The sequence below is a fragment of the Erpetoichthys calabaricus genome, chromosome 16 (genome assembly GCF_900747795.2).
Source record: "Erpetoichthys calabaricus chromosome 16, fErpCal1.3, whole genome shotgun sequence".
Classification (NCBI taxonomy): Eukaryota; Metazoa; Chordata; class Cladistia; order Polypteriformes; family Polypteridae; genus Erpetoichthys; species Erpetoichthys calabaricus.
Genome location: NC_041409.2, coordinates 41,810,952 through 41,837,595, shown reverse-complemented (window position 1 = coordinate 41,837,595; position 26,644 = coordinate 41,810,952). Strand labels below are relative to the sequence as shown.

The 26,644-nt window shown below is 41.0% G+C and overlaps 1 protein-coding gene across 2 annotated transcripts in view; it reads right to left on the bottom strand.

Moving 5' to 3' along the window:
• Positions 1 to 8,381, bottom strand: part of LOC114666882 (tripartite motif-containing protein 16-like) — a 43,878-nt gene extending 35,497 nt beyond the window's left edge. For both annotated transcript variants that reach the window (XM_028821919.2, XM_028821921.2), the window contains exon 1: positions 7,758 to 8,381. In XM_028821919.2, the coding sequence (XP_028677752.1) occupies positions 7,758 to 8,339 (582 nt within the window). In that variant the 5' untranslated portion in view covers positions 8,340 to 8,381. The remainder of the gene's footprint in view (positions 1 to 7,757) is intronic.
• Positions 8,382 to 26,644: the final 18,263 nt, after the last annotated feature.

The window sequence follows — 26,644 nt, the reverse complement described above, 5'->3', positions numbered from 1 at the left end:
ATATTTCCTTAGCTAAATCACGCACTGTTAAATGGGGGGAAATAGGACCATGGGTAGAAAAATGCCTTGAAAGAACAGACTGGTTACAAGTTACTCCAGGTATTTTTGATACTCCTGACCGTTTAATAACTAAAGTGGTGCTTCAAACTGATTTTTTAGTACATCGTGCTTTGTGCCGTCTTTCCTCTTTTGCTTGTTCATTGCAAACCACTTTCCCTTCTTGGCTCTCTATGCTCCCTGATTCACTATGGTCCCAGGGAAAGAATGATTATGGAAGGATAGCCCATTGTGAGCCTCTGGTGATCCACCCGAAATCCTCCTTCCGCCCGCACCGTGCCCAATATCCTCTGTCTCCCGAAGCAGAGGCTGGCATCTCCGCCGTACATTCCGATCTCGTCAAACGCGGTACCGCCGTTGGACATGGACCGTCATGCCTCAGGGATACACTGAAGCCCCTTGTGTATATGAACAAGCTCTTGCCCAAAATTTTAGAAGGCTTTTGGCCGGACGGGATACAGTACGTAGATGATATGTAGCGCTACGGAAGAAGATTGTACAAAAGATACCCAGAAATTGTTGCTGTTTTTGGGGGACAATGGCCATAAAGTTTCTAAAGTTAAGCTGCAGCTAATCAAAACAACTGTAAAATATCTAGGTCATGACATTACGTATGGAACAAGAGCTCTCTCTAGCGATCGCATTACAGCCATCCAAAATCTTCCTAGACCGGTCACAAAACAACAGGTTATGTCTGTTTTAGGTATTCTGGGCTACTGCAGACAGTGGGTTCTAAATTTTACTGAAAGAGCACAGCCGTTGCAACAATTGGCTAATACTCCTGGCATCCCCCTTTCTGGCCAGGTCCAATGGAATGAACAGGCTGAGAAGGCTCTCTGTAACCTAAAAACTGCTCTTCTATCTGCGCCCGCGCTTAGTTTGCCTGATCATTCTCGTCCATTCACTTTGTTCGTGGACGAAAAGCAGGGATTTATGAATGCAGTACTGACGCAACAACATGGAGATAAACAAAGACCGGTGGCTTATTTTTCTAAAAAACTGGATCCAGTGGCCGCAGCACTTCCTCCGTGTCTTCGTGCTGTGGCTGCAACAACAGAAGCTGTATTAGCAAGCACGGATGTAGTTCTCATGAGCCCCCTAACAGTTAAAGTGCCTCACGCTGTACATTCTATCCTAGTACAAGCCAAAACTTCACATCTCAATCAGTTACGCAGTGGTCCAAGGGGACCGCCTGCTGGAAGCAAATCGAATTTCATCAAGCTTGAGTGCACAAGCAGCTGAACTCGTAGCACTCACTCGAGCATGTCAGCTGTCCGAAGGGAAGATCGTAACAATTTATACGGATTCCAGGTATGCTTTTGGAGTCTGCCATGATCATGGAGCACTATGGAAACTAAGGGGATTTAAGACCAGTACTGGCAAACCCATCCAACATCAGAAATTGATCGAATCCCTTTTAGAAGCTATAACCAAACCATCGAAGCTAGCGATTGTTAAATGTCAAGCTCACACAGGAAAACAGGATCCTGTTAGCAAAGGAAATGAATTAGCTGACCACTTTGCTAAAGAGGCTGCATATAATAACACACCAATTTCTTTATTCCAACAGAGAAAATGACCAGGACCCTGATAATCAAATTATTTCTTTACAGAGTGCAGCCACGGATATCGAAAGGAGAAAATGGTCCAAAGAAGGGTCCCTCTCTGATGGAGTCTGGACTCATAAACACACTAACAAACCTTTTCTCCCAAAAGCCTCTTTCCCAGGAATGGCAAAAATCGCCCATGGCCTCGATCACGCAGGTAGAGATGCCATGGTTCGAGAGTTGAAAAACATTGGGAAGCTGTAGGTTTCTCTACATATGCAGAGCAATTTTGCAGACGCTGTGCAATATGTCAAAAGTTTAATGTGGGAAAAGGTACCCAGGTAAGTCCCGCCATTACCCCTAATCCAATGGGTCCGTTTGAACACCTCCAAATGGATTTCATTGAACTAACCCCGTCTAAAGGGTACCGATATTGTCTTGTGATTGTCGATGTGTTCTCCCGATGGGCAGAGGCTTTCCCTTCAAAACACAACGATGCCAAAACAGTAGCTAAAGCACTAATTAAAGAGATTATTCCAAGATGGGGTATCCCTCAAAAGTTACAAACAGATAATGGCACTCATTTTGTGAACTCCGTTATAAATGAATTAACCACCTGGCTCCAAATTAATGTGCACCATTATTGTAAATACCATCCCCAAAGCGGAGGCATCGTAGAACGATGCAATGGCACTTTAAAAGCTAAACTCGCAAAAATTTGTGAACAAACTAATTTATCATGGCCGGATGCACTACCCTTAGCTTTAATGGGACTAAGGGGACGGACACACCGACAACTGGGACTATCGCCGTTTGAGATTCTGACCGGACGTCCCATGCCCATTGGCATGGTTGTAGGAAATGTGAATTTGCATACTGTGGACAATGATCTTCTCTCTAGTCTTGCAGGTCTCCGAACCTCGTTGAAGGAAGTCCACCAGCAGGTTAATCAGGCCTGGAGGACCAGCCCACCTTCTAAGGATTTACTAATTCCCTTGGGCACCTGGATCCTGGTTCGAGATACTCGGAGGAAACACTGGCATCAGCCTAGGTGGAGAGGACCATTCCAAATTCTTCTATCCACACCACATGCCGTGAAAGTTAATAATAATAATTCTTTGCATTTATATAGCGCTTTTCTCACTACTCAAAGCGCTCAGCAATTGCAGGTTAAGGACCTTGCTGAAGGGCCCAACAGAGCAGAGTCCCTATTGGCATTTACGGGATTCGAACCGGCAACCTTCCGATTGCCAATGCAGATCCCTAGCCTCAGAGCCACCACTCCGCCAGTTGAAGGACTGCCTGCCTGGATCCACGCATCGCATTGCAAGAAATGGCTATCTTAAAAATACTCTTTCTGTTGACTGTTACCCGCACCCTCTCATGCTACCCAATAATGGGTGGTGATCTCTATCTAGGTACTTTACTGCCTCTATGGAAAGGGCATATATGCTACATGAGGAGCACATGTCTCGTATAGCTTCTTCCATTTTCTCCTCCCCATCCGATTTCCCCCCCCTTCCCCTTCATCAACCATTTCAATTTAATTATATTGCCCACATCATTTTGTTCAAAAAGGGAGGAGTGTAAAAACATAAAATGATGTAATTGAACAAAATGTATGTGTGTAAGTACAGAAAATAGGACAGAATGATCAAACTTGTTTGTGTTTTGCGTACGTGACAAAAAGCATATATACTTTCTGGAAGTTTTCTTTCAATGATGTGTGTGACAAGAAAATATGCCTTTAGGGTAAGGACTTTACCAATTGGAATAATACAAAATGAGTCAGGACGCTATTTTTATTGCTTACGTGGTCAACGATCAGGAGACTAGAAAGGTATAAAAGAGCAAGGATATCTGCGCTCGAGGCAGATGAAGTGCGGTGTCCTAGGACTGTATTTCTCTGTCATTTTACCCTTGCCTGGTATGTATCAATAAAAGGTTTTTACTAATTTTAATTTTCTTCTCTGTCTTCAGTCACAAAAAGTGTCCACACCTTATAACCCTTTCTGGTTGTAGGTTGTATTGAACGTTTGGTTTTATACAAACTGGTCCTCATTTGCTACCATAAAAATTATGACAGCTAGGTAAACTTTAATTGGTTGATTGCCTTCTTCAGCAAGACTTAACATGCTTTACATGTGATATCTTTTACTTGTGCACTTGTTTTGTTTTAGAAAGGCTGGTCTGAATTTGGCACTCATGTCCAACTCCATCACAGATGGTTCTCAGCTTTTACAGTATGGAACTAATTATCATTTGGAGTAAAAGGGATCACTTCAGACTTTTTTATAGGGTATCTTATAAATTTAGTCTTGATGCAAACCTGAAATTACTTGATAACTACAAAATAAGGAGTATAATTAGACCAAGAGATAAAACCATACCATCCACCAGGGGTACCTATAATAGTAACTTAATTCAAGTTAAAAGAAAAAATATATTATCAGTTCAGAAACATCTTTGCAGTTTTAAATGCTGCTTTTTAAACACTCACTCTTGTAATAGTAGGTCAACCTGGCTTAGTAAATCTGACAAAATTCCCTTACCTGAGGCAGCACTAAATGGATACATATTCTTTTATAAATCTAGAGATATTGAGAGGTTGGAATAATTCATTGAGTCAAAATACAAACTGCTTTTAAAATTTTACACAAATATACTGTACATCCTTTGAAGCACTCATTTTAAATATTGAAACAAATTCCAGCACAACTGTAGTGAATTTCCCATTGGGATAAATAAAGTATCTATCTATCTATCTATCTATCTATCTATCTATCTATCTATCTATCTATCTATCTATCTATCTATCTATCTATCTAGTACTAGTGTGTTAGAAAGTAATGTTTGATGTTAAATTCATATAGTATTTGCTTAATTTCAATAGAATATCAGTTTCTTATAGCTACCTAGAATATTGCATAGCCTCTTACCCCCTGTAAGTTAACATGAAATAGAATTTTCCTAGCTATATCTGTAGAACAGAGTGTTAATTAAGCCAATTAGGAAGCAGTCATAATGCTAGCATGGACTGTTAGATATGTTTGCAAACAGAATATGAGATGGCATACATTTTTCTGACCATGCTTGCATGCTTAGCATGTGTCAAGTGTGACCAAACTTAGAGAAATTAAACAAGATATATAAGCCTTAAACAAATGTTTTCTTAAACAAGAATTTTTCCTTTCTTTAATATCATTGTTTTTCTCTATTTTTGCATGAACTGTTTTACTTTGAAATTTTACTAAAATATTTAAAACAAAGATATTTGGTCTGTGGAAGTTTTTGAACATGTATTACATTATTGCCTCAATCATCCTATGAAGCAAACTTAAAGCTGCAGGACTTTGGTAATTTTGGATAAACGCAGCTACAGCTAGTATACAGACTACCAGGCCCATTTTCATTAATCATAACTAAATTTGGCAGCATTTTATCTGATTTATCTACAAATTATGATAGCATAGTGTAGATGGAGGATTTTAATGTACACATTGGTGTGGAAACTGACACTTTTAGCAAATGTTTTACTTATTTGTTAAACTTAGTAGAATTTTGTCAGATTGTCAACAGTCCAACTCATAATCATAACCACACTATAGCTCTAATTATAGCTGACAGTTTAAATATTACTTTGTTAAATTAAGTTGATTCTGATCACTACTTAATTACATTTGATTTTGTTCTGCCCTTAGCAATACAAATACAGATTAAAAGAAAGACAGCACGACAACTGTGCTTCAAAATTTTTTAAAAAATTTAATAAAAAAAAAAAGAGACAGCTCCTATCAATCATGTAGAATCCACTGCATCCACTAAACAGAATCATCTCCAGACAGAGGAGAAGCGAGAGACTGCTATACTTTGAGTAAGTCAAGTGTAATCATGGAAAACAACTTATATCAGCTAACATTAAATTATAATGTGATCTTGAGAGATGCTCTGGATACAGTAGCTCCCCTTAAAACAAAAGCTGCAAGAATTATCACAAGAACCAGAAAGTACAACACATAACCCCAGGCACCAAGTCCTTACACTGGCTCCCAGTTAAGTTTAGGGCAGATTTCAAAATCCTACCTTTAACATATTACATTACAAGATTACATCTTGCCTGAAGAAGGGGCCTGAGTTGCCTCGAAAGCTTGCATATTGTAATCTTTTTAGTTAGCCAATAAAAGGTGTCATTTTGCTTGGTTTTTCTCTACATTCATAATGGCTAACACGGTACAACACCCTAGTACTACACATATAAAGCCTTAAATGGTTGAGGTTCTGCTTACTTATCTGAACTTACCATTACTTACAAACCTGAGTGCACATTAAGATCTCAAGATGTTAGTCTGCTTATGATTCCAAAGATTAATAAAATAACAGTGAGAGGTCAAGCTTTTAGTTACAGGGCCATGAAGCTGTGGAATGGTCTGCCTGCTAATATAAGAGATGCCCCTTCAGTCTCAGCTTTTAAATCCCGGCTGAAGACTCACGACTTCAGTTTAGCATACCCAGACTAGAGCTGCTGATTAGCAGGGTATACTGTACCTCTTTTGTTAGTCATTAGTACTATGATATTTATAATTGGTTACTATCACTCACTTCATTCCTCTTCTTGGTACTCAAATGTGGCACTTGGTGCCATTGCATCTTCTGCCAAGTTGTTTGCCAGCCTATGGAAAAGTCATCTCAGATAAAAGAGCACTGGGATCATTAGGCAGAAGGGTTCTTTCACAGGATTGGATGACCCAGCACTGACTCAGCTGTGGAATGGCCAATAGGGGGAGACAGCATGTTAGCTGAGGTCTCAAGGACTCTGACTGTGTCTGTCTTATTCGACTCTTATTCTATAAACTGGCTGTGGTTCTACAATGACCTGATGTATGGATGTTGTTGTTTTTCATTCTTGTTAGTTTCTTTATTGTTTTATATGTATTTGAACAAATCTGTATCCTGTTATGTGACCATTCCTTATTTAGTGAGTGCTACATTTATTACTGCATTTTGCCTTTTAGAGTTGTCATGTCGTCTCTGCACCTGCACTTGGTGAGGAGTGCTGTGCTGTGCAAGGACAAAGTCTTTTTTACTGTTGTGTTATATTCCTCAAGTGGCCATGATTGATTAGTGATTTAGCCCTGTAAAGTGGATTACTTGCTTTCTATTTTGTGTGTTGTATTTGCACCATTTTTTAAACACACCCAACTTACCAAGAAGGGGGTCTTTCTCTGAATAGCCCTACCCAAGATTTCTTCTATTATTTTTTACCCTACAAGGTATTTTTTGGGATTATTTTTTGTGTCTTTTAAGAGAGTCAAGGCTGTGGGGCTGTCAAAAATACAGGGCTTGTTAAAGCGCATTGAGGCATTCCATGCTTGATTTTGGGCAATACAAGAAATAAATTGTTGTTGTTGTAATATCCTACATCACACTACTAGCACTCAGACTTAATCTTGCTCAAATTTAAAAACCCCAACCAGTGATGATTGACCTGTGAGGGAGTGTCTGAAGTGTGAGCCCCTTCAACAACAAAAGCAGATCACCTTTGTGAACATACAGTAACTCGGATGTTAATGGAATGCTTGCCCTAGGGTTGTATGGAGGGTGTGCTCTTTTACTTTGAAGAACTGTGCCTAGTAAGTATTATCAGTTTGACAACATGCTGGGGGTTCGATGTTGAAGATGGGGATGGTCCCCTCCAGTGTCCGGAGTGTACAGCCTTTAATAGTCATAAATGCCACCCAGCGCTGACAACATTATTACACTTTGAACATGGGGGATGGGGGTCTCCCTCAGTGTCCCTTGGTCATCCCTTAACTTTCTTAAACAGCACCCTTTAGGTGATGTTGACCTTGGCACCTGCCTATTTTGCCTACTGGATTGACCTGCTCTGACCCCAACCCACCTTCTATAACTTAGTGGATAAGCAATGTTCTGTATTATTTCAAATTAGAAAAAATCAAATTCTCTCATAAAGGATATGTCCAGAACTTTTCTAACATCTGGCAAAAAATCATTAATATAACTTTACCCTTCTATCCTAGGCAAGGAAATTCAGATTCTTATGTGGTCAAATAAATTTCTCCATTTGACTACATTTATAAATTCATAAACTCCTGTTATCTATTTTGTTTTCATTAAACACTAAACCCCACTCACCTGTTTTTCTTTTCTTTCTGTCTCCAGCTCGACCTTTTCATGGCCTTCATGTCCAGTCACCACACACATCATGCAGATACACGTCTCATCAGTTTTACAAAATATTTCCAGACTCTTCTGATGTTTTGCACAGACTTTATCCTTTAGATTTCTATCTGGATCAACCAGCTTGTGATCCTTCCAGGCTGCTATTTCAAAGTGAGGCTGCAAGTGAGTCTGACAGTAGGAGATCATGCAGGTCAGACAGGACTTCACTGCTCTGAACTTCATTCCAGTACAAGCGTCACACTCCATGTTTCCAGGGGCAGCATAATCCTCAGACAGATGAGGACTGAATCTTGGCTTCTTTATTTTTTTGACGACTACATCTAGCACAGTGTTTCTGTGCAGTTCAGGCCTTGTTGTGAAGATGTGTCTGCACTGAGGACAGTTGCACACTTCGCTTTGATCCCAGAAGTTGGTGAGGCACTTCAGGCAGAAACTGTGTCCACAAGGGATTGAGACGGGGTCAGTCAGGGTGTCCAGGCACATTGAGCATGTGAACTCGTCCTGTGATACAAACAGCTGGGCTTCAGCCATCATCCGTCAAAGGAGTGGCAGGCAGAGAGAATCAGTCAGACAAACAAGGAAGTGACTCGTGAAGAAATGAAAGTGAAAGTTTGTCTGTGCTCAGTGAGAAGGAGCAGAAGATTTAAAGAGGAACCCTGACAGCACACTGAGAGATCTGAGGAGAAAAACATTAGGACCAATGTGTGGGTTTCTGTTAATATTTATTTTCAGTTCATTGTAATTGTATCTTTGTAATGCATAGTAAAGTCCTCATTTGACAAACTCAGAGCTCTGCACACATTTTTAAATATAAATTAGTGAAAATAAAAACACATCATATCTCTCTATTATATAAAAAAATCCTGAGACAAGATGAGTGTTTTTTCAAGTCCCGTGAGATGTGACTTTGGCCATGAGATTTTTTCAAGTCATGCCCTCCTCTCAACCATTATCAAGCACGCACACGGTTCTTCTCACCTCTCATTTGTTTCAATGCTTTTGACAGACACAGTTCCTGCTCTCTCAGCTCTTATAAATTTTAATTTTTTCCTTGCTTTAAGTTCCCAATTAAAGTAGACATATTATTTCCAAATCTTATTGAAGAATTTCATCATGAAGGGTTATCAACAGCAAAAATGAGTACACGGGCAATCCTAACACAGAGAAACAATGAAATCAAATGAATTAACACCAAAATTGATGATCAGTTGCACAGCAAATTGTTTAAATGCACATCAGTAGACTATGCTGAAACAGTTGGTGGTGATCGTGCGGAAGATGAAAACATCAACTTACAATATCCCAAAGAATATCTACAACTGTTAACAACATCTGGTCTTCCACCATACGAATTACTGTAGAAAGAATGATGTATCCGAGAAAGGTAATGTAGTACATCTTCCATGGATAACATTAGGCAACAAAGGAGCTCTTGATATGCCATTCTTATTAAAACGCTAACAGTTTCCCATTAGAATAGCTTTTGCTGTTTCATTTGCTTTTTCATTCTTACTATGCCCTATTAACTTTCTTTGGTGGGGGGGAGGTCATCAAATCCAAACTGGAATGGACAGTCCTCTTATTCACCTTCTGGAGTATCTTGGCTTGACCTGCTCCTTGACATTTCCAATGTTCCTCCTAGGTGTGTCTGGTCTTACAGACTTCTTGTCTCCTGTGAAAAGAGCAAAACAGACTTGAAATCGTTTACATTTTTCAGTGTTCACCTCATTTGTTCTCCCTGTCCACTCCACTTCCTTGTGTGAGTTGATCTGAGATAAATGTGACGATATCTGCACTCACCAAAGGGGCACTTCAGGTTTCAAGAGGCATAAAATTATGACTGAGATACACAATAAGAAAGTCAAAATCATTGATGCTCAGTGACAACTCTGTTCAATGACTTTTATCCCATGCGTCCACCTATAGAATGACATGTTGTGAGAAATCTGAAATTCTCAGTGCATTATGATCTGCTGCTTTATTTCATTTAGAATTCTAATTTTGTCTATTTTGAACTTCTGTTTCTGAAGATTATTTTATGTATTAGTTAACCAGACAGATACTGTCAAAGGGATGATTGATGACCTTAAGCCCTTGCTTGACCTTAACCTGTCAAAGGGATGATTGATTGACAGCTTTAAGCCCGGCCCCAAATATGATTTATGAAAATATGAAAATATGAATTATGAAAATTATCTAGTCCCTATGGGTGAGGAAGATTAATATGGGGGTTGGACAACTGTCATAATTGATAATCTTTAAACCCCTCCTTTTAGGGAGAGGCTTTTGTAAACCAAACCCTTATCACGCCCCTATTACCAATTCCCACACCCAGGATGAATGCCTTCGTCTCTCTAACGGCCTATAGGTTTAGGGGAGAGGCGTGTCACTCCCCCGACTCCACCTGGCTGTGGCAGGAGACAAAAAAATTCTTGTATAAAATTCTAGCCATTTAGTGAGAACGCTACGACAAACAGAAACGCATAGAATTGACGGTCTTGTGAATACTCCTAAGAAAATGAAAACAAACAAGGTTTCCAGAATGCTTGAGCTACAGAACCATCTATTCAGCTCAGCTTGGTATGATTCACCACTGACTACCTGTTTTGGACGGCTAACCCCCAAACCAACTCCACCTACTCTGTTCCATTTCAGCCACCCAGCTACTCTGCTCCAGACCAGATGCTGACCGCCAACGATGTGTTTTGGCCGGGCAACAACCAGCACCTCTCTGGCTATGCTCCTGTTCAGGCATGTTGATCTATGGAACAGACGGCACCCACCGATTGCCTGCTTTGGCCTGACGATATCCTCCCCAGCTCCAGGTACTCTGTCCTTAGCAGCTCGCCTCCAGACTAGCCGTCTAGGCCAGACCTTCTTATGCCTTCAACTGACTAGATCTATTGGCCTCAGTTACCTGCCCCTGATGATATGTATCGGTCGGAAAGTCTCCTGGAGAACTGTGCAGTATCTGACATTTTTGTACCTGCTAATGATGTTCCGGGGTGCCTAACAGGGGCCGAGGAGATAGCCATTCAGGCCATGCGTCAAGAAGAGGCAGTGGATGAACTAGTAAAGGCTCTGGCCAATTGGAAAATATCACCCAAGGAGGCTGCTTATGTAGGTATGGACCTTGAACACACTGATGGACCCCTGGATGAAACATTTCGAAAGGCTCTGAAACTGATCAAGAGTTTGATTTCGGCTCTTCTGGATATAATAGTTGGATCGGGACCTAAAAAGTACCTGTCAGGGGTGTTTAATAGACCACCCTAGCCAGTCTCAGCATACATGTCTGTTTGAGCCTGACTCTGTTTATCGGGTTGGTCACTTTCAAGAGGTTCTGGCTGTTTTCCGCAAGCCGTGGCTCAGGAGCCTGGTCATAAAGACTCTGGGTTGCTTCAACATCTTTCTGCCTTTTCATAAGATTCACACATTTGTACAAAATGCTGTTGATGACTTAAAAAATGAACATTCTATCAATGAGACTATTGCACAAGCCTTTCATAACATGGACGATGACTCTTACTCAAAAATATATGAAATAGCCGATGCCTTCTCTAAACGCCATTTCTCTGAACCTGACATGTCTGATGTACCTTTGGGGTTTTACGGGGAGTATGATATGGAAAAAGCAAATGAAGTGTCTGAACTGAATGTTCCTGTTATATAACATGTTTTTGTCTGCTTTTAATCATGCCGTTTAGTTGTCATATTATGTTTTTGAAATGACTGGTAAAGCAGCTCCGAATATTGTTTTTGAAATTTGTTTTTGAAAATTACCAATAAAGCACCATCTGATTTTTAAACCACTGCCATTTTTCTTTCACCGTTGATGATGGAGGGTTACATGAAAAAAGTTTACATTTTAAGAGAAATAAGGTTTATGTATCTGATAGAGATTCTCAAAATGGCAGATGGATTTAACAGACATGACAAGTGTGTCCGAGCATAACCGAGTTTAAAAATATTTGTTGACCTGCATCAATGTACTTTCTAAGTACGCGTGGGTACGGCCCCTGAAGAATAAAATGTGCAAAGAAGTGACAAGAGCCTTCCAAGACATTCTGAGCGGCGGTAGAACTCCAAAGAAGCTCCAGACTGATAAGGGGAAAGAGTTTTTCAACCGAGATTTTCAAAAGATGCTAAAGAAGGATTGGAATAAAACATTTCACCACAGGTAAGGAGATAAAGGCATCCATGGTGGAGAGATTTAATTGCACACTAAAATCTAAAATGTGGAAATATTTCAGTGCGTGTAAAATGAGAACCTACATCGATAAATTGTTGGATCTAGTATATTCTTACAACAAAAATTATCATCGAAGCATAAAAATGGCTCCTTCTGATGTAAACACATTAAATTCCTGGAATTTTTTCAAAAACATATGATGTGGCTAACCCCCTGTGTCCACCATTGTTTAAGTTCAAAGTAGGAGATACAGTTAAGGTTTTAAAAACGCAATATCCTTTTGTGAAAGGGTTATGAACAAACATTTTCAGATGAAATCTTTACCGTCTCTGAGCTTGTACCTAGGTCACCGGCTGTGTACAAACTGAAAGATTACGATGGTGAAGAGATCATAGGCTCCTTTTATAACCCTGAATTGCAAAAAATTAAAGTTGATTCCACAGATGTTTACAGGATCGAGAAAATACTGGCTAGGAAAATTAAAAATAAGAAAGGATTTATTTTAGTCAAATGGCTCGGGAGGCCAGAAAAACTTAATAGCTGGATACCAGAGAGCCAAGCCCAAAATGTGAAATAAAATCCAGACTGCCCTTAATCTGATCATCATTCTGTAGCAGTATACGATGGAGTGCAAAAGTTTTTTTGTGACTCTGCCTAGTAATGCATCCTCAGACATTTTCCCTAACAACACAATTTCCAATTTCATGACAAATCTCACTAAACCCATAGAACTAGAAGGTTCTTGGGAAGTCAGTCTAGCAGAAATACAGTACCCTCATAGGTGGAATACCTTAGACAAATTAGATAACGAGTTCTACATTTCAGCTCCAGGGATACAAAAATATTACTACATTCCTTGTGGGTATTATGAAAGTATTCACAACCTATTGTCTTTCATGAATTCGACCACCTTAAGCCTGCCAACTTTGACAGATGCAGCATGAACCCTGTGAAATTCAGTTATAATGCTGTGGAAAGAAGAGTCTACGTGAGACCGGGCGAAAAGGATGAAACTATACACTTAAAAGGTCAGCTGGGTCGAATATTAGGAGTGCACCCTGACCCGACTTGGGGGCTAACTTACAAGGCTCCTTTTCCTCGCTGACATCAGGGCTGGCTTTTACACTTTGTTACGTGTATGGCGACATGGTTTCTCATCAGAGAGTCGGAGATAGCTACATACCCATTTTGAGGTGCGTTCATATAAAGGATCAAGCAAATAAAATTACTACTATCATATACGACATACCTAATTATGCACCAGTCAGCAAGAATCATTTTGACACAGTGACTATTGAAATAAAGACGGACCAGAACAAAAACGTGCCATTTCAGTTTGGTAAGATGATAGTGAAGTTGCATGTCAGACTCATCAGGCATTGTATGCACGACTGAAGCAATGAGGTCTTACCAGGACCCGACACCTTACAGCCAATATTACCAGACCCAAGTGGGTAGCGGCTTACCAGAATTCTCTGGATCACTTGTAATGTATGGTGGGGGTATTGGAGGTATATTTGGGGGATTGTTTAGAAGAGCTTTACCTCTCCTGAAAAAAGGCTTTGACATCGCAAAACCACATCTCAAATTCGCGGCTAAAAATATTGTAAAAGATGTGATCACCGGGGCTATATCAAGTGCGACTGGCAGTGTCTGAGAAAAGCAGGATGGGGCATGCTTGATGGTAATGAGAAAGACAAAATGCAAGAGAACGTTGGGTTCTCTTCTCAAGAAGAGGGTTGCGTGAGGGACCGCCAATCAAAAAGGCAAGGAGCACTATTTTTACAGCTTTTTCTGAACGTTGTCAGGAGAAGATGAACATAACTAAAGAGAACAAAAAGAAGAAGAGATACATTTTTTAAGAGAAGATGATTTTAGTGCACAGAATGTCCAAAGAGTGTGTCAAATCGGAACTGGACCTGTTTACTGTGCCTTTCACTCAAATGAGTGTAGATAAAAGTAGTGCCGCTAGAATTTCTCATAGCTGGAAATGGGGAGGATTACCTTGACATGAATAACACTCTTCTACAGCTAAGAGGCAAAATAGTCTCTGTTTTCAAGAAAAATGAATATTGAACGGACGTGAAGATTAAAATGGTTCAGAACAAAGATGAACTCTGCTTAATGTCTACGAAGTAAACATAATGGTAGCCTCCCTTTTTGTAAAAAAAAGTAAAAGTTTCACCGACCATGAAATTAGGGCATGCTCATGCCCTTACATCAGCCAATGCTAAATATCCTGTGGAAAGGGTGAATAAGAAAGTATTCAGTATACCTGCGGGTATCCGAGTATGCAATCAAGAAAACCTGTTTCTGGGTCAACCACCAAAGAATGTGGTGATTGGCATGGTGGATAATGAGGCTCTTTCAGGTTTCTTATACAAGGAATCCATTCAATTTCAAACATAGCAATGTGGAGTTCCTGGCTCTGTACATGGACGGTGAACAGATTCCTGCCAAACCTTTTCAACCAGGCTTTGCAAGCAGCAGCAGTGTGTGGCGGATGGCCGGGACCCAGGTCAGGCTGGGATGCCCTTTCAGTATATGTTTGGGGGAGCAACCATGGGCTATTGGATACCTCCCCCTGGACACTAGATGGCAGCCTCCCTGGGTTAGAATGGTGCCTTGGACTCCCGTAGCGGCTCCATGGGAGTTGGAGCTTGGTGGAGCCCTGTTGGGTCCCACAGGCGCCACCAGGGGGCGCTATAGCTGGGACTTCTGAACCCTTGTGGACAGTGTTTTTGCCACACCCGGAAGTGCAGCTGGAACTCAGCAATCAAGCACCTGGAGCACTTCGGAGAGCTGAGTCGGGAGGAGGAGGACAACACTTGCCAAAAGGAGTGGTGGTGAAGAGTGTGTGTTTTGTTTGGTGTGCTTTGGGACTGTGTTGTGCCTGTGGGACACAGGGAAGATGTGCCCCACAGGTGAAGAAAATAAATCACTTTGGTTATTTTTAATGTGCCTCTGTGTCTCTCTGTGCCGGGTTGGGTGCATATATAGCACATTTATCACAAGTGCCAGAGAATACTAAAACCTGGTGTTGGCCACTGGAAAGCATTTGAAGGACCAGGCTCTGTCTATCACCCGTTCAGAGTTCTCACAACCCTTCATCCCTTTGATCAAGAATGCGGTGATCATTTTTCACTAGTTAAAACTGGAAACATGAGATTTGAATTACGTTTCCGCGTCCCTCTCCCTCGGACCATCAATCTAATAGTATATGGAGTCTTTGACAACATCATTGAAATCAACCAGATACGTAATGTGCTGTATGACTACTAATAAACACCTTGAATACAAAACAATTAACAGGAACTGCTGTCCCAAGATCCCTACACCGAAAAATATTTCCTTGGGGTGCTGGCTTGTGATCAACTACAGGAAAAAAATATCAGTGTGCCAGCCATGTCCGTAGTGAATACTTACTGGGGATTTATCTCACTGAACACGGCCATGGAGAGTTTTCAAATTCCTATGAAAATCCCCCGGACTTTATCTACTTCCCAAATGACATTTACCGTTTCTTAAACAAAAACTGTAAGCAAATCATTTACAACAATAGGCAGCTTCAAAGTTGGTTCTCGGACACATGCGGCCAACATTGCCTCTTCTTTCTGCATCAGCAAGGAAAAGGGCTTCTGTATGCCTTTGTAATAAAAAAGTATTCTGACGATGTAAACAATAATGATGCTATGGTATCTAAATTTGTTTGTTCTTGGATTCCTTTCCCATAAAGTTGTTTTTCTCTGTACCCATGCATGCAAAGATCTGAGACCTATAAATATTTCAATAGACAGTTAAAGGATGATGACACTCTGTAATGACATCCAATTTTATTTAATAAATAAACAATTTTACAAATTAATAAGCAATCGAATCCAGTCTTTTTTTTCCTTGGTTTCTATCGGTAGGGGCTGCTTCTGGATAATGAGCAGGGAGGAGGGCAGCAGGCGGCTTAAAACTTTCAAGGAGTTCTCTCGTTTCCTCATTAGGCACAAGAGAAAAAGGAATGTTCAAACCAGCCATGGCATTAACAAATTCCTTCCAACCACGAGGCCTCCTATGCTCAAATATTGTATGAGGTGCTGTCAGGTTACATACCAAACCCACCATGTTGAAACCGACCAAAGGTTTACCTTCTAACAGCAGCGCTCCACAGTTATTCCAAAACGTGAGATTGGGATTGACAGACATTTTACGCAAAACAAATTCAACATTTTTCTTTGCTTTTGCAGGTGCACTTCTCAAAACCTCTTGCCATACCCGGTCCTCAGACACGTTAACTGTTCTAACTTCCCCCTCTGTATTGTCCTCTTTTGGTAACATGAATGTCAGACTGTTAGTTTCTTTATTGGCCTTTTTAAGTAACATCAGATATCTCTGTAAGATAGAAGTGTAAAGTTCCACCTTCTTGTCAGACCCAATATCACAGTGTTACAGGACATTTCTCATTTCCTTGTCCAGTTAAGTTTCAGTGATGCTCAAGAGATTGTTCGGATTAGTGCTCTTTTGCTGAAAAAGAGACATTTGATGCTGCGGTACCAAATACAGTTTCTGAGCATATTCCATGTTTATGCTGTAGACGCTAATAAACTGGATATGAAGGGTACGGAGACACTTAAAAGAGCACCCAAAAAAACTCCTTTCTGGTTCAAAATAGCTTTCTTCTTTTTTAAGATTAGTTTTCTGTCACTTAATTTTCTGACTGATTTTTTATGTTTCTTGAGTTGTTTAAACTGCTTGGGTCAAAGAGGTATATTGCCATTTAAAGTATTACAGGCTATTTCAGACAAAGCTTTAATTAAATTTAAGATATTTTCGGCGACGATGAGAGCAACGGAGTAAAGCCTTGAGAGGCTATAGGTTTCTGCTTATTCTGGCCGACATGGTGATAGAATATGGAACTTTGAATCAGAACAGCTTCTTTTATCTTTTCATGGTGTAAACAACCGGCCAATTGGGTGGAAACAGACCATTTCTTAATCGCAGTTCATTGGATGTCTGAGCTTTCAGATCCACTAAGACAGCGTTTCTCAACCTTTAAGTATTTGCGACCCGAGTTTTCATAACAGTTTTAATCGCACCTCCCCAAACGTTTTTTTGAAAGGAGCCCACTAATACCAATTTGTTCTTTTTTAATTAATGATATATCATAGATGTATATTTTATTATACCTACTTAACTTTTATCGACATTTATCTAACTCTATATTTATTTTTTTAGTATCAGAATGTAGTTAAAGTTAATTTGTTTTGGTTTCAATAGATGTATTTTTCATATTTTTGATTCTTGTTTTCTTTTTTTCACATCTTCGCGCCCCCCTTTTTGTTACTTCATGCCTCCCTAGGGGGGCGCGCCCCACAGATTGAGAACCACTACACTAAGAGATAGCTGTAAGGTAATTTTGTAGCATCTTCGAAAGCTTCCAAAAAAAACTTAACACGCTCCGGATACATTTGACAGGCCAAGATAGTAATCTGCAATTTGTCCCTGGGGTTTTTAAAAAGAGTAATATAATTGGCGTTAAGATTACTCGTCCGGCTTTTTTTTCCCTGAAAGAATAAATTTTGAACCAAGTAAATGATAGACAGATTCCGGTGATGAATATACTGTATTTCTTTTTTTTTTTTTTAATTAATTTTATTGTAATCATTCCATACAAATAGATCAATTTTTACAAAAGATGGGATTGAAAACAAGTTGCCCCCACCCCTGAATATACTGCATTTCATGAAAGCTTTTTTTATTTCCTGGCTTTCGCTAGCCAATTCCATCAGATCATTTATAATGACTAAATTATTTTTTCTCAGGAGGGAGAAGTTTGTTGTCGCATAAAGACTTTGGGAAGCCTACAATAAATTTTAACTGCTGAAATTTAGCCGATATCTCGTCATACATCTTCTGCCAGCAACTATAAAACCAAATTATATTTTGAAAAGCCTGAGACACAACACGATTCGAATGTTCCAGTGATTTTTTTACATAATAGGATTTACCAGAACAGGATGGACTCGAAATAATTTTAATGAAGGGGTGCCGTGAAGGCGTGTATCAAAATCTCTTTTAGTATCCATATGGGCTTGTGGTGTAGACTTTTAGGAGAGCCCTCTTGTTATACATCCATCCATCCATTTTCCAACCCGCTGAATCCGAACACAGGGTCACGGGGGTCTGCTGAAGCCAATCCCAGCCAACACAGGGCACAAGGCAGGAACCAATCCCGGGCAGGGTGCCAACCCACCGCAGTGTTATACATCCATCCATCCATTTTCCAACCCACTGAATCCGAACACAGGGTCACGGGGGTCTGCTGGAGTCAATCCCAGCCAACACAGGGTGCAAGGCAGGAACCAATCCCGGGCAGATGCCAACCCACCACAGGACACACACACAAACACACCCACACACCAAGTACACACTAGGGCCAATTTAGAATCGCCAATCCACATACCCTGTATATCTTTGGACTGTGGGAGGAAACCGGAGCACCCGGAGGAAACCCATGCAGACACGGGGAGAACATGCAAACTCCACGCAGGGAGGACCCGGGAAGCAAACCCGGGTCTCCTTACTGCGAGGCAGCAGTGCTACCACTGCGCCACTGTGTCGCCCTCTTGTTATACACCACTCCGAAATTCTTCCTGAGTGGTCTGTTTTCTAAAGTGAAGCATTTTTTATTTCTACAGATCTGATTACCATGAACCAGTAGCTCTTGAGAAGGAGCTTCATGACGTCACAAAATTCTGAACTAGTTTAGTTAGTGACTCGATGTTTACAATTTTACCAGTTTTGTGGTTAATGGTAATACCTTTTACCTTCATACATGTCTTGCCTTGCGCTGTTTTATACCTGTACATCTTTGGACCACCTGAGGCAAATTCTGTAATATAATCACCAGGATTTAACTCACTGGTGAGCTCTCCTAAATAGTCACCCAGAGAAGGATTGTACTGGCCAGGCTGAGAAGCAAAAATAACCGAGTCGGTGTTGTAATACAGCACCCTTTCCCCCAATCTGTCCAGTAAATCGTACAACTCTAACTGGGCATAGGCAGTTGTGAAAGCTGCAATAATGACATTAACGCTACCAGGTAGGGTGCACTTTTCATCAGTGTACTTCTACTGTATTTGAGCAATCTCATCGCCAATAAATTCAAGATAAGAAACACTGAACTATTTGGAGAAAATATATTGCAAGAATTACTCTCCGTCCTTGACTAAGTTAGTAGTGAGATGGAAAGGCTTCTGCCCAAATTTACCCCAAAGAGAATTTAAAAACAACTTTGGAATCTGTCTCTTAGCTGGGTGTACGGCGATGTTTTCGCAATCCAATTGTACGCCTTCCTTCTGATAATATTCTGTAATATACTGATCTCGGGAAGATTCATCATTACACCAGGTAGGATAACCTGACGCCTCCTGTTTGCCTTTTAGATGAAGCTTGATATAGTCCGAGAACAGTTCAGAAGTACGTTCGGGGTAATGCCAAATTTTAGTTTATAGCCTTTATCAGTGGCCTTCGCTATTTCCACACTACACCAAGTAACGGTTAAAGCTCTCTCATCCTCTGTGTGACGACAGTCCACAGTCTGAGATTCTGTTTCTGCACAGTTGCGACAGATGGTGAACATTAATTTTCCACAAAACCTGAGAGGCAGGACTGGAAAATTGAGACCAAATGAAGGTTGTACTGTGGCTTTAATTAAACCAAAATACTGTCTGAGATCCCCAAATTTCTGAAAAATGATGGTGGGATGAGCGATAGGGTACATTTTTGTTTTATTAACAAATGGGTACAAAGTAGTAAAATCATAATAGTGAATCTGTTCACCGCTCCCTGTCTTGTGGTACAATTTTATGGCATTGGTACGTCCGCCAAACAACGAATCCCTCAATTTTATACGTTGAGGGAAATCACAATGTTTTAAGAAAGCTTGTAGCCTGAGGTCGTGTTTTTTCATTGTCTCCCATTCGTGTTCCCAAATAACATGTACATCGAGATTAAATTTTGTTCGAAGTATTTCCAATTTTCGCATAAACCTTTGGTACATAACTGCACAAGTCAGGCCAGTTAAAGGATGGGTACTGTTTAAATCATAGCATTCTGGACAGCCGTGGTAAAAGCAGCCAGCAAATTCAAAGGCTGTCGGAATACCTGGCATAGCAGTCAAGAAAAAAGGAACCCTTCTTTACCTCCCCAAAGTTTAGAGTGTGTCGAATCTCCAACTTTTCTGTTTCACAGAGATACAATAGCCATTGGATAGATGTATTTGAATAGTTTTTCTGACTGCTGCTGTAATGGTCAGAAAGAATTATATCGATACATTTTGGGAGCATGCAGTTTTGTTTGTACATGGCCATACATACAGAGGCTAGGCTCATACATTGAAAAGGGTCAATATTGCCAATTTTGATGACCTTGTCTCAAAATGTGATGCATGCAGTTCTAAGAATTTCCACATCATTTTTACAATAAAGAACCATCTCCTCTTTAAAATTAAAAACACTATGTTTGACACTCTTATACTAGGTAAAAAATTCTTCTTTTTCTTTTGTCATCATGCTCTGGATGCTGTAGCATTCAGGCTCTGGATAGGGCCCAATAAAATCCTGGTTTTCAGCTGTATTGAAGAAATGGGGGGATACCCTTTTCAGCTTCAAACTCCGTGGCTTTAGGCATGACACTCAACTTCATTGTTAAAAAAATGAGAGAATATATAAAACACAATTGATAACCAGAATCTGTGAAACACATCAACTTATTTCCTTGAGTGGTAATCTGAGGGCTCACTTCGTTTTTAATCAAATACTTCATTAAAAAGTACCTATCGTAACCTTTTGAAATGTGGGCTATGAAAGTATAGCCTTGATACTTGGGGTGACGGTATCTGGCAAAGAACTGGTGTACACAGTATTCACCCGCCCAGAACCAGGATTCCCCCCTCAAGGACTTACAGTATGCATAATTCGGAACGTGTACACCTGTTTCTTGCTGACTTTCAAAATCATAAAACACATATTTTTCACACAGTTCCCCAGACTTCAAGGTTTCTATAAAACATTCATGCTTTTCTGCATCATTTTCAATTTTTGATTTACAAACACGGCATTCCTTGGGGCGACATTTATTGGGTTTTGACACTCACCGTGTAGGTTTTGTGACACAATGGACACATTTTTGCAGTGTCGCAGGCCGCTTCCATGTCATTGGTCTTGTCATTAAAGTTAGGAATTGTATGATGTATAAAACAAACTTGGGACCGAAAGTAACGGTTGCAATCATCACACTTGATAATCTCTTCAGGGATCGGTCTGCAATCAGGGGAGAAACAGACATTGCAGTGTCCTTCACAGCGATGGCTAAGGATTGTCTGGTAGCCTGTGTAACAATAATCACACAAGTATTTTACACCCAGAAAACCCTTTAAATTCAAAATGCTGTAATAATGGATTTTTACCACAGGAACTTTCAAATTTTAAATTTTTTTCATTTCTGGGGCATCTGTACTAGATGACAATTTTAATATCTAGTAAGTTTTCAAATTTATGAATATCTGCAAAGGACACTTTTTCATGCTCAAATAAGCCAGCCCTGCTCTGAAGGTTGCACACTTCATGCATGCATAACTGTGGATTTTGTATGTACCGGTCTTCCTTTATGGAAAGCTGACAAAAGACAAAACAGAGCTGATTCCCGTAATTATAAGAAATAATTAAATGCCTCATTTTTTTTCTGACTATTTCGTGATTAAGTAGAGCGGCTACCTTGCGAGCGCCGTTAGCCCCGTCACTAGGTGCTCGAACAATCTTTATTACCTACATCAGAGGCTCATCTGCTAATACACTCACATGACTCTGAAGAAGATTCTCTGTCTGTTGAAGAAACTCATCCACACTAAGCTTTATTCCAGTCATCTGTATAAAAACACTGATAGGCAAGGAATCAGCACGCAATTCTAACTGAACAACATCATTTGAATTTAAATTAGCTGAAAAACTATCCAGAATTTTTGCAGCATCTCATGAATACTATTAAACACATCTAGTTCATAGGCATTAGCGAAATTGAAGGGGTATCTTATTTCTGTGTTATCAAATGGCAGCCTGTCAATCTGAATGTCAGCACTAGAGACAGTTGAGGGGCCTCCCACAACTGGTACGCCTGAAGCAGAAGTGGTTGAGAGTTTACAACAGAACATAACTGGTACGAATGAGGAGGTTGACGGGATAGCTACAACTGGAGATGAAGCAGAGGGGTCAGAGGGGTTAGCTACAGAGGGATTAACTACAGCCGGTGTGACTGAAGATGAGGCAGAGGCTGAAGCAGAGGGGTTAGCTACAGATGGCAAGACTGAAGCAGAGGGGACAGAGGGGTAGCTATACCTGACATGACTGAAGATGATACAGAGGCTGAAGATACAGTGACTGGTGTAACCATACTCTGAGCATTTGCAGAACCCATGGTGTTTGTTAAGCCGTGACTCGTTTGAACATTCACATTTTTGGTCAAAGACCGCTGCACCCTTTCTAACAAATTGTTTAATGTTAACATTTCATCGGGAGTGGCTACTGGACGCAGGGTTTCTAAAAGGCAGTCAAGCTGGTCTAAGTCAATGGGATTGGTAACAGGTGGAGGAACTCTCATGTTAGTTACCATATTATCCATCCATCCATTGTCCAACCCGCTGAATCCAAACACAGGGTCACGGGGGTTTGCTGGAGCCAATCCCAGCCAACACAGGGCACAAGGCAGGAACCAATCCCGGACAGGGTGTCAACCCACCATGGGACACACACAAACACACCAAGCACACACTAGGGACAATTTAGAATCGCCAATCCACCTAACCTGCATGTCTTTGGACTGTGGGAGGAAACCGGAGCGCCCGGAAACCCACGCAGACACGGGGAGAACATGCAAACTCCACGCAGGGAGGACCTGAGAAACAAACCCAGGTCTCCTAACTGCGAGGCAGCAGCTCTACCACTGCGCCACTGTGCCGCCTCATATTATCCATTTGGATCATATTTTGATTTTTCCAACTATATATTTCGATTCATTCAAATATTGGGGAGGTGGCGTAGGCATTTTTGGGGGCTGAATAGAGTAACTAAGTTCATTCAGCATATTATGCAATAAACTGACATTTTGAGAACTGCACCCAGTGTCCAAGTCCTCATTTGAACACCTTTACCTGCTTTTACCTTCTGTAACATTAACTTTGCAACTCATATTAACCGCCATTATTTCGGGAAAAAGTTTTCTAAAATAGCGTACAATAAAATAATCTTTTCACGTAAATCTGGAGAAAGCAGTAAAAGCTCCAGTAAGGTGCTTTGAAAATCCTGCAGAACTCGATCGATTTCAGCCTTCAAATCGGCAGCCTTAGCCCTGGCATCAATTCTTTTGGATTTGCGTACTATTTGGGTGAGAAATCCAGGTGATGATACAAAATGCGGTAAATCCTGAAGTATCTGTGTCAGTAACCCTGGTAACGGAGGTTCTGAAAAAACAAACAAGACTAAGTTTTCTTTAAAATAAACATTTGGTTGGTTTAACTTACCGGGCTGCGTGAGAGATGTTCAATAATAGGCTGTCCAAGGGCCTTTGCGTTGATTCTAAAGGTTGGCTGGAACCTTCAGAAGAATGACCACTCTTCAGAAGGGTTGATGTTTCTGTTAAATATACATATATATATATATATATATATATATATATATATATATATATATATATATATATATATATTTATATATATATATATACACAGTGGTGTAGTCGACAGGATGGTGGTTCCCAAAAAAAAAATGGGACAGGACCAAAGAATTAATCAGGTGAGAAAGTATTGGGGCTGAGTTTCCTGGTGGGGAGTTCGTTCGGGGGTCATGAGTAACTTGGTGCAGGCTCCGCTTCCTAAATATGAAACCAGGCTAGTATTTTCTCAAAGGAAGAATATGGATGAGATTTACAGACGTGCGCTGGTTCCTATGGAGGAAACGAAGGGGGCTCATTATGTTCTCTAGGAGGAGAGAGTTGAGTCACCCACTGGGGTTAAGATCCCAGATAAAAATGGGCTTTGCCAAGGCCAGCAGGCAAGGATATTAAAAAACTCAGAGTTAGATCCAGAGCAATCTACCCAGGAGCAGGCAGAAGCTCTCTAGGAACAAACATCCCATTGGCTAAGGCCATTTGAACTGACACCATTTCAAATAGTGCAGCAGGTTGCCTGTTTTTTGCTGTTAAAAGGACTCCCCAAAAATGTTGCCCAGCCAGCCTGGGGAGAATTCCACAGCATGGAGGAGCTTATAAAGCTTCTGTAACATTCTAAATCAGCCTCACAATCTGAGGGAGCAGAACGGTCCTCTAGTGGATTCTGTGGGGAATCACACAAACTAGGTCTCTTTCATATAAGTTCCAAAGTTCCCGGGCATCGGGGCGGATAAACTGCCGGGGGACGAGGAGGGATGCAGGTGGATGGGAAAAGGCCGTTTATGTGCACTTGTCAACCGACTAACGCTAACACATACAGGAGTTGTAATAGTTAATGGATATAAAGTAGAAGCCCGCCTCGATACCGGTAGTAACATTTCCGTTGTTGCTCACTGATATGTACTACCGCGACAGTGGATTAAAATAACAACCAGTATTACCTGTATACATGACGAAACCCGTAAATATAAAACCGCCCGATGTTTCATTAGCTATGGGGGATCGCTGAAAAAAATCACCATGGCAGTCCTCCAGCATCCACCTTTCGCTGTGATTCTCAGGCGGGACTGGTCAGATAATAAAAGTGGTTTACCAATTACTACTCCCGAAAAAAACTTGGGCCTAGCTATAGACAGGGATGACTTGACTCCAGCTGTCTCCACACCATGTAAATAGCCAGCGGAGAGATATATGGAAGGCCAAGGGGCAGGCGGGGAGATTCCTGGGCCATCACAGGTGGACACGTTATCAACCCGTGCCTTGACGAGCCGGGAGGAATCCCCACCCCTTGAGTTCAGACCGGACCCTCTCTCTGAAATACACTTTCAGTTCAGAGAAATGCCGGCTTCTTTCATAAGGGAGCAGTTGAATGATGACTCCCTGAAACATGCTAAAAATGCAACAGTACTTATCAATAGCCAACGCACCCATCAGCCCATGCCACAGGGTCCTCACTTTGTGACAGAAAACGACCTATTATATTGAATAGCTGTGCATGAGGGGGAGGTGAGAAAGCTGTATTAATCTCACAAATTTACCGGCGGAAAGTGTGGGCCATTTGGGCACCAAAAGAACATTAGAGCAGATTAAGCTCCGATTTTTTTGGCCAAGAATTAATAAGGAGGTTCGCCATTTTTGCATCTCTTGTCCAGACTGTCAATTATGGCAAATTCCTAGGAGGGACTGAGATCCTCTCGTTCCCCTTCCCCTGATTGATGTTCCCTTTGAGAGAATTGGGGTCGACACTGTAGGACCCTTAGAGCGCTCAGCCCAAGGACATAAATATATATTAGTCCTCGTTGATTATGCTACTCGATATCCTGAGGCTGTTCCCCTGCGCTCAGCCACGTTAAAAATAATCGCATGGGAACTTATAGGGGTCTTTTGCGCGTGCGGCATTCCTAAAGAGGTCCTTATTGATCAAGGAACTCCATTCACCTCAGAGACATTCAGGGAAGTTGCCAAGTTACTTAAAATAAAGCACTCAAAGAACGCGGTGTATCATCCTCAAACCAACAGTCTAGTGGAGAGATTTAATCAGACTCTCAAGCAAATGCTTCGCAAGGTGGTCAGCGAGGACAGGAGGGAACTGGGATCAGCTCCTCCCCCTTGTACTCTTTGCCTATTGGGAAGTCCCACAAGCCTCTACAGCAGGGGTCCCCAACCCCCGGTCCGCAGCCCGCTACCATCTGACAGCCAGGCCGCAAGAGAACTGCCCACAACGGAGACTCACTCAGACTTTTCAGAACGCTTGGCAGGCGGGGCTTTGCAGCGGCACAGAAAGAGGAGGGAGACCGAGGTGAGAGAGCATTACAACAAAGTATTTTAATGGTCCCGACAGTTTCCCCATATGACACGAGTCTATAGAAATCTTGTTACTATAAAGTACATTCAGCAGATACTTTCATTACAACAAAGTGACCTTGAAATGCTTGAATGAATCATCCACAGAGCTGTTAGATCTGTGGTCGCAGCTCAGTTGTGCACATTTGCACAACGATCCCCAAACAGAAACATTGTAAAAAAAATTTCTTTCTTCGAACTTTCCTCGTACTGTTTTTTTTTGCTGTTTTTGTTTTCTGTGGTTTTCAGTGATACCTTTTGCTTATTGCTTGTCAACATTTGAAAAACATCCATTGGAATTTAACTCATTGTTACCCTCCTATAGAAATCGCAGACACAAAAAAAACATAACAGTGTTAATGTTTGTGATGTGCAATCTGTTGGAATGACAAATGCAATGCATATGTATTTGTTATATGTAAAAAAAGAACAAAAATCTCGGGTTGCAAACGTATGCGAACTTCTGCATTTGAACACAATTTTTATGTGGTTCAGTGATGCTCGTTCAAGAAACATTCCTATTAATGTGGCACTCATTCAAGAAAATTTGAGGTTTCTAAACTCTCTTGGGACCTCTGTCAACGGGACAACATGC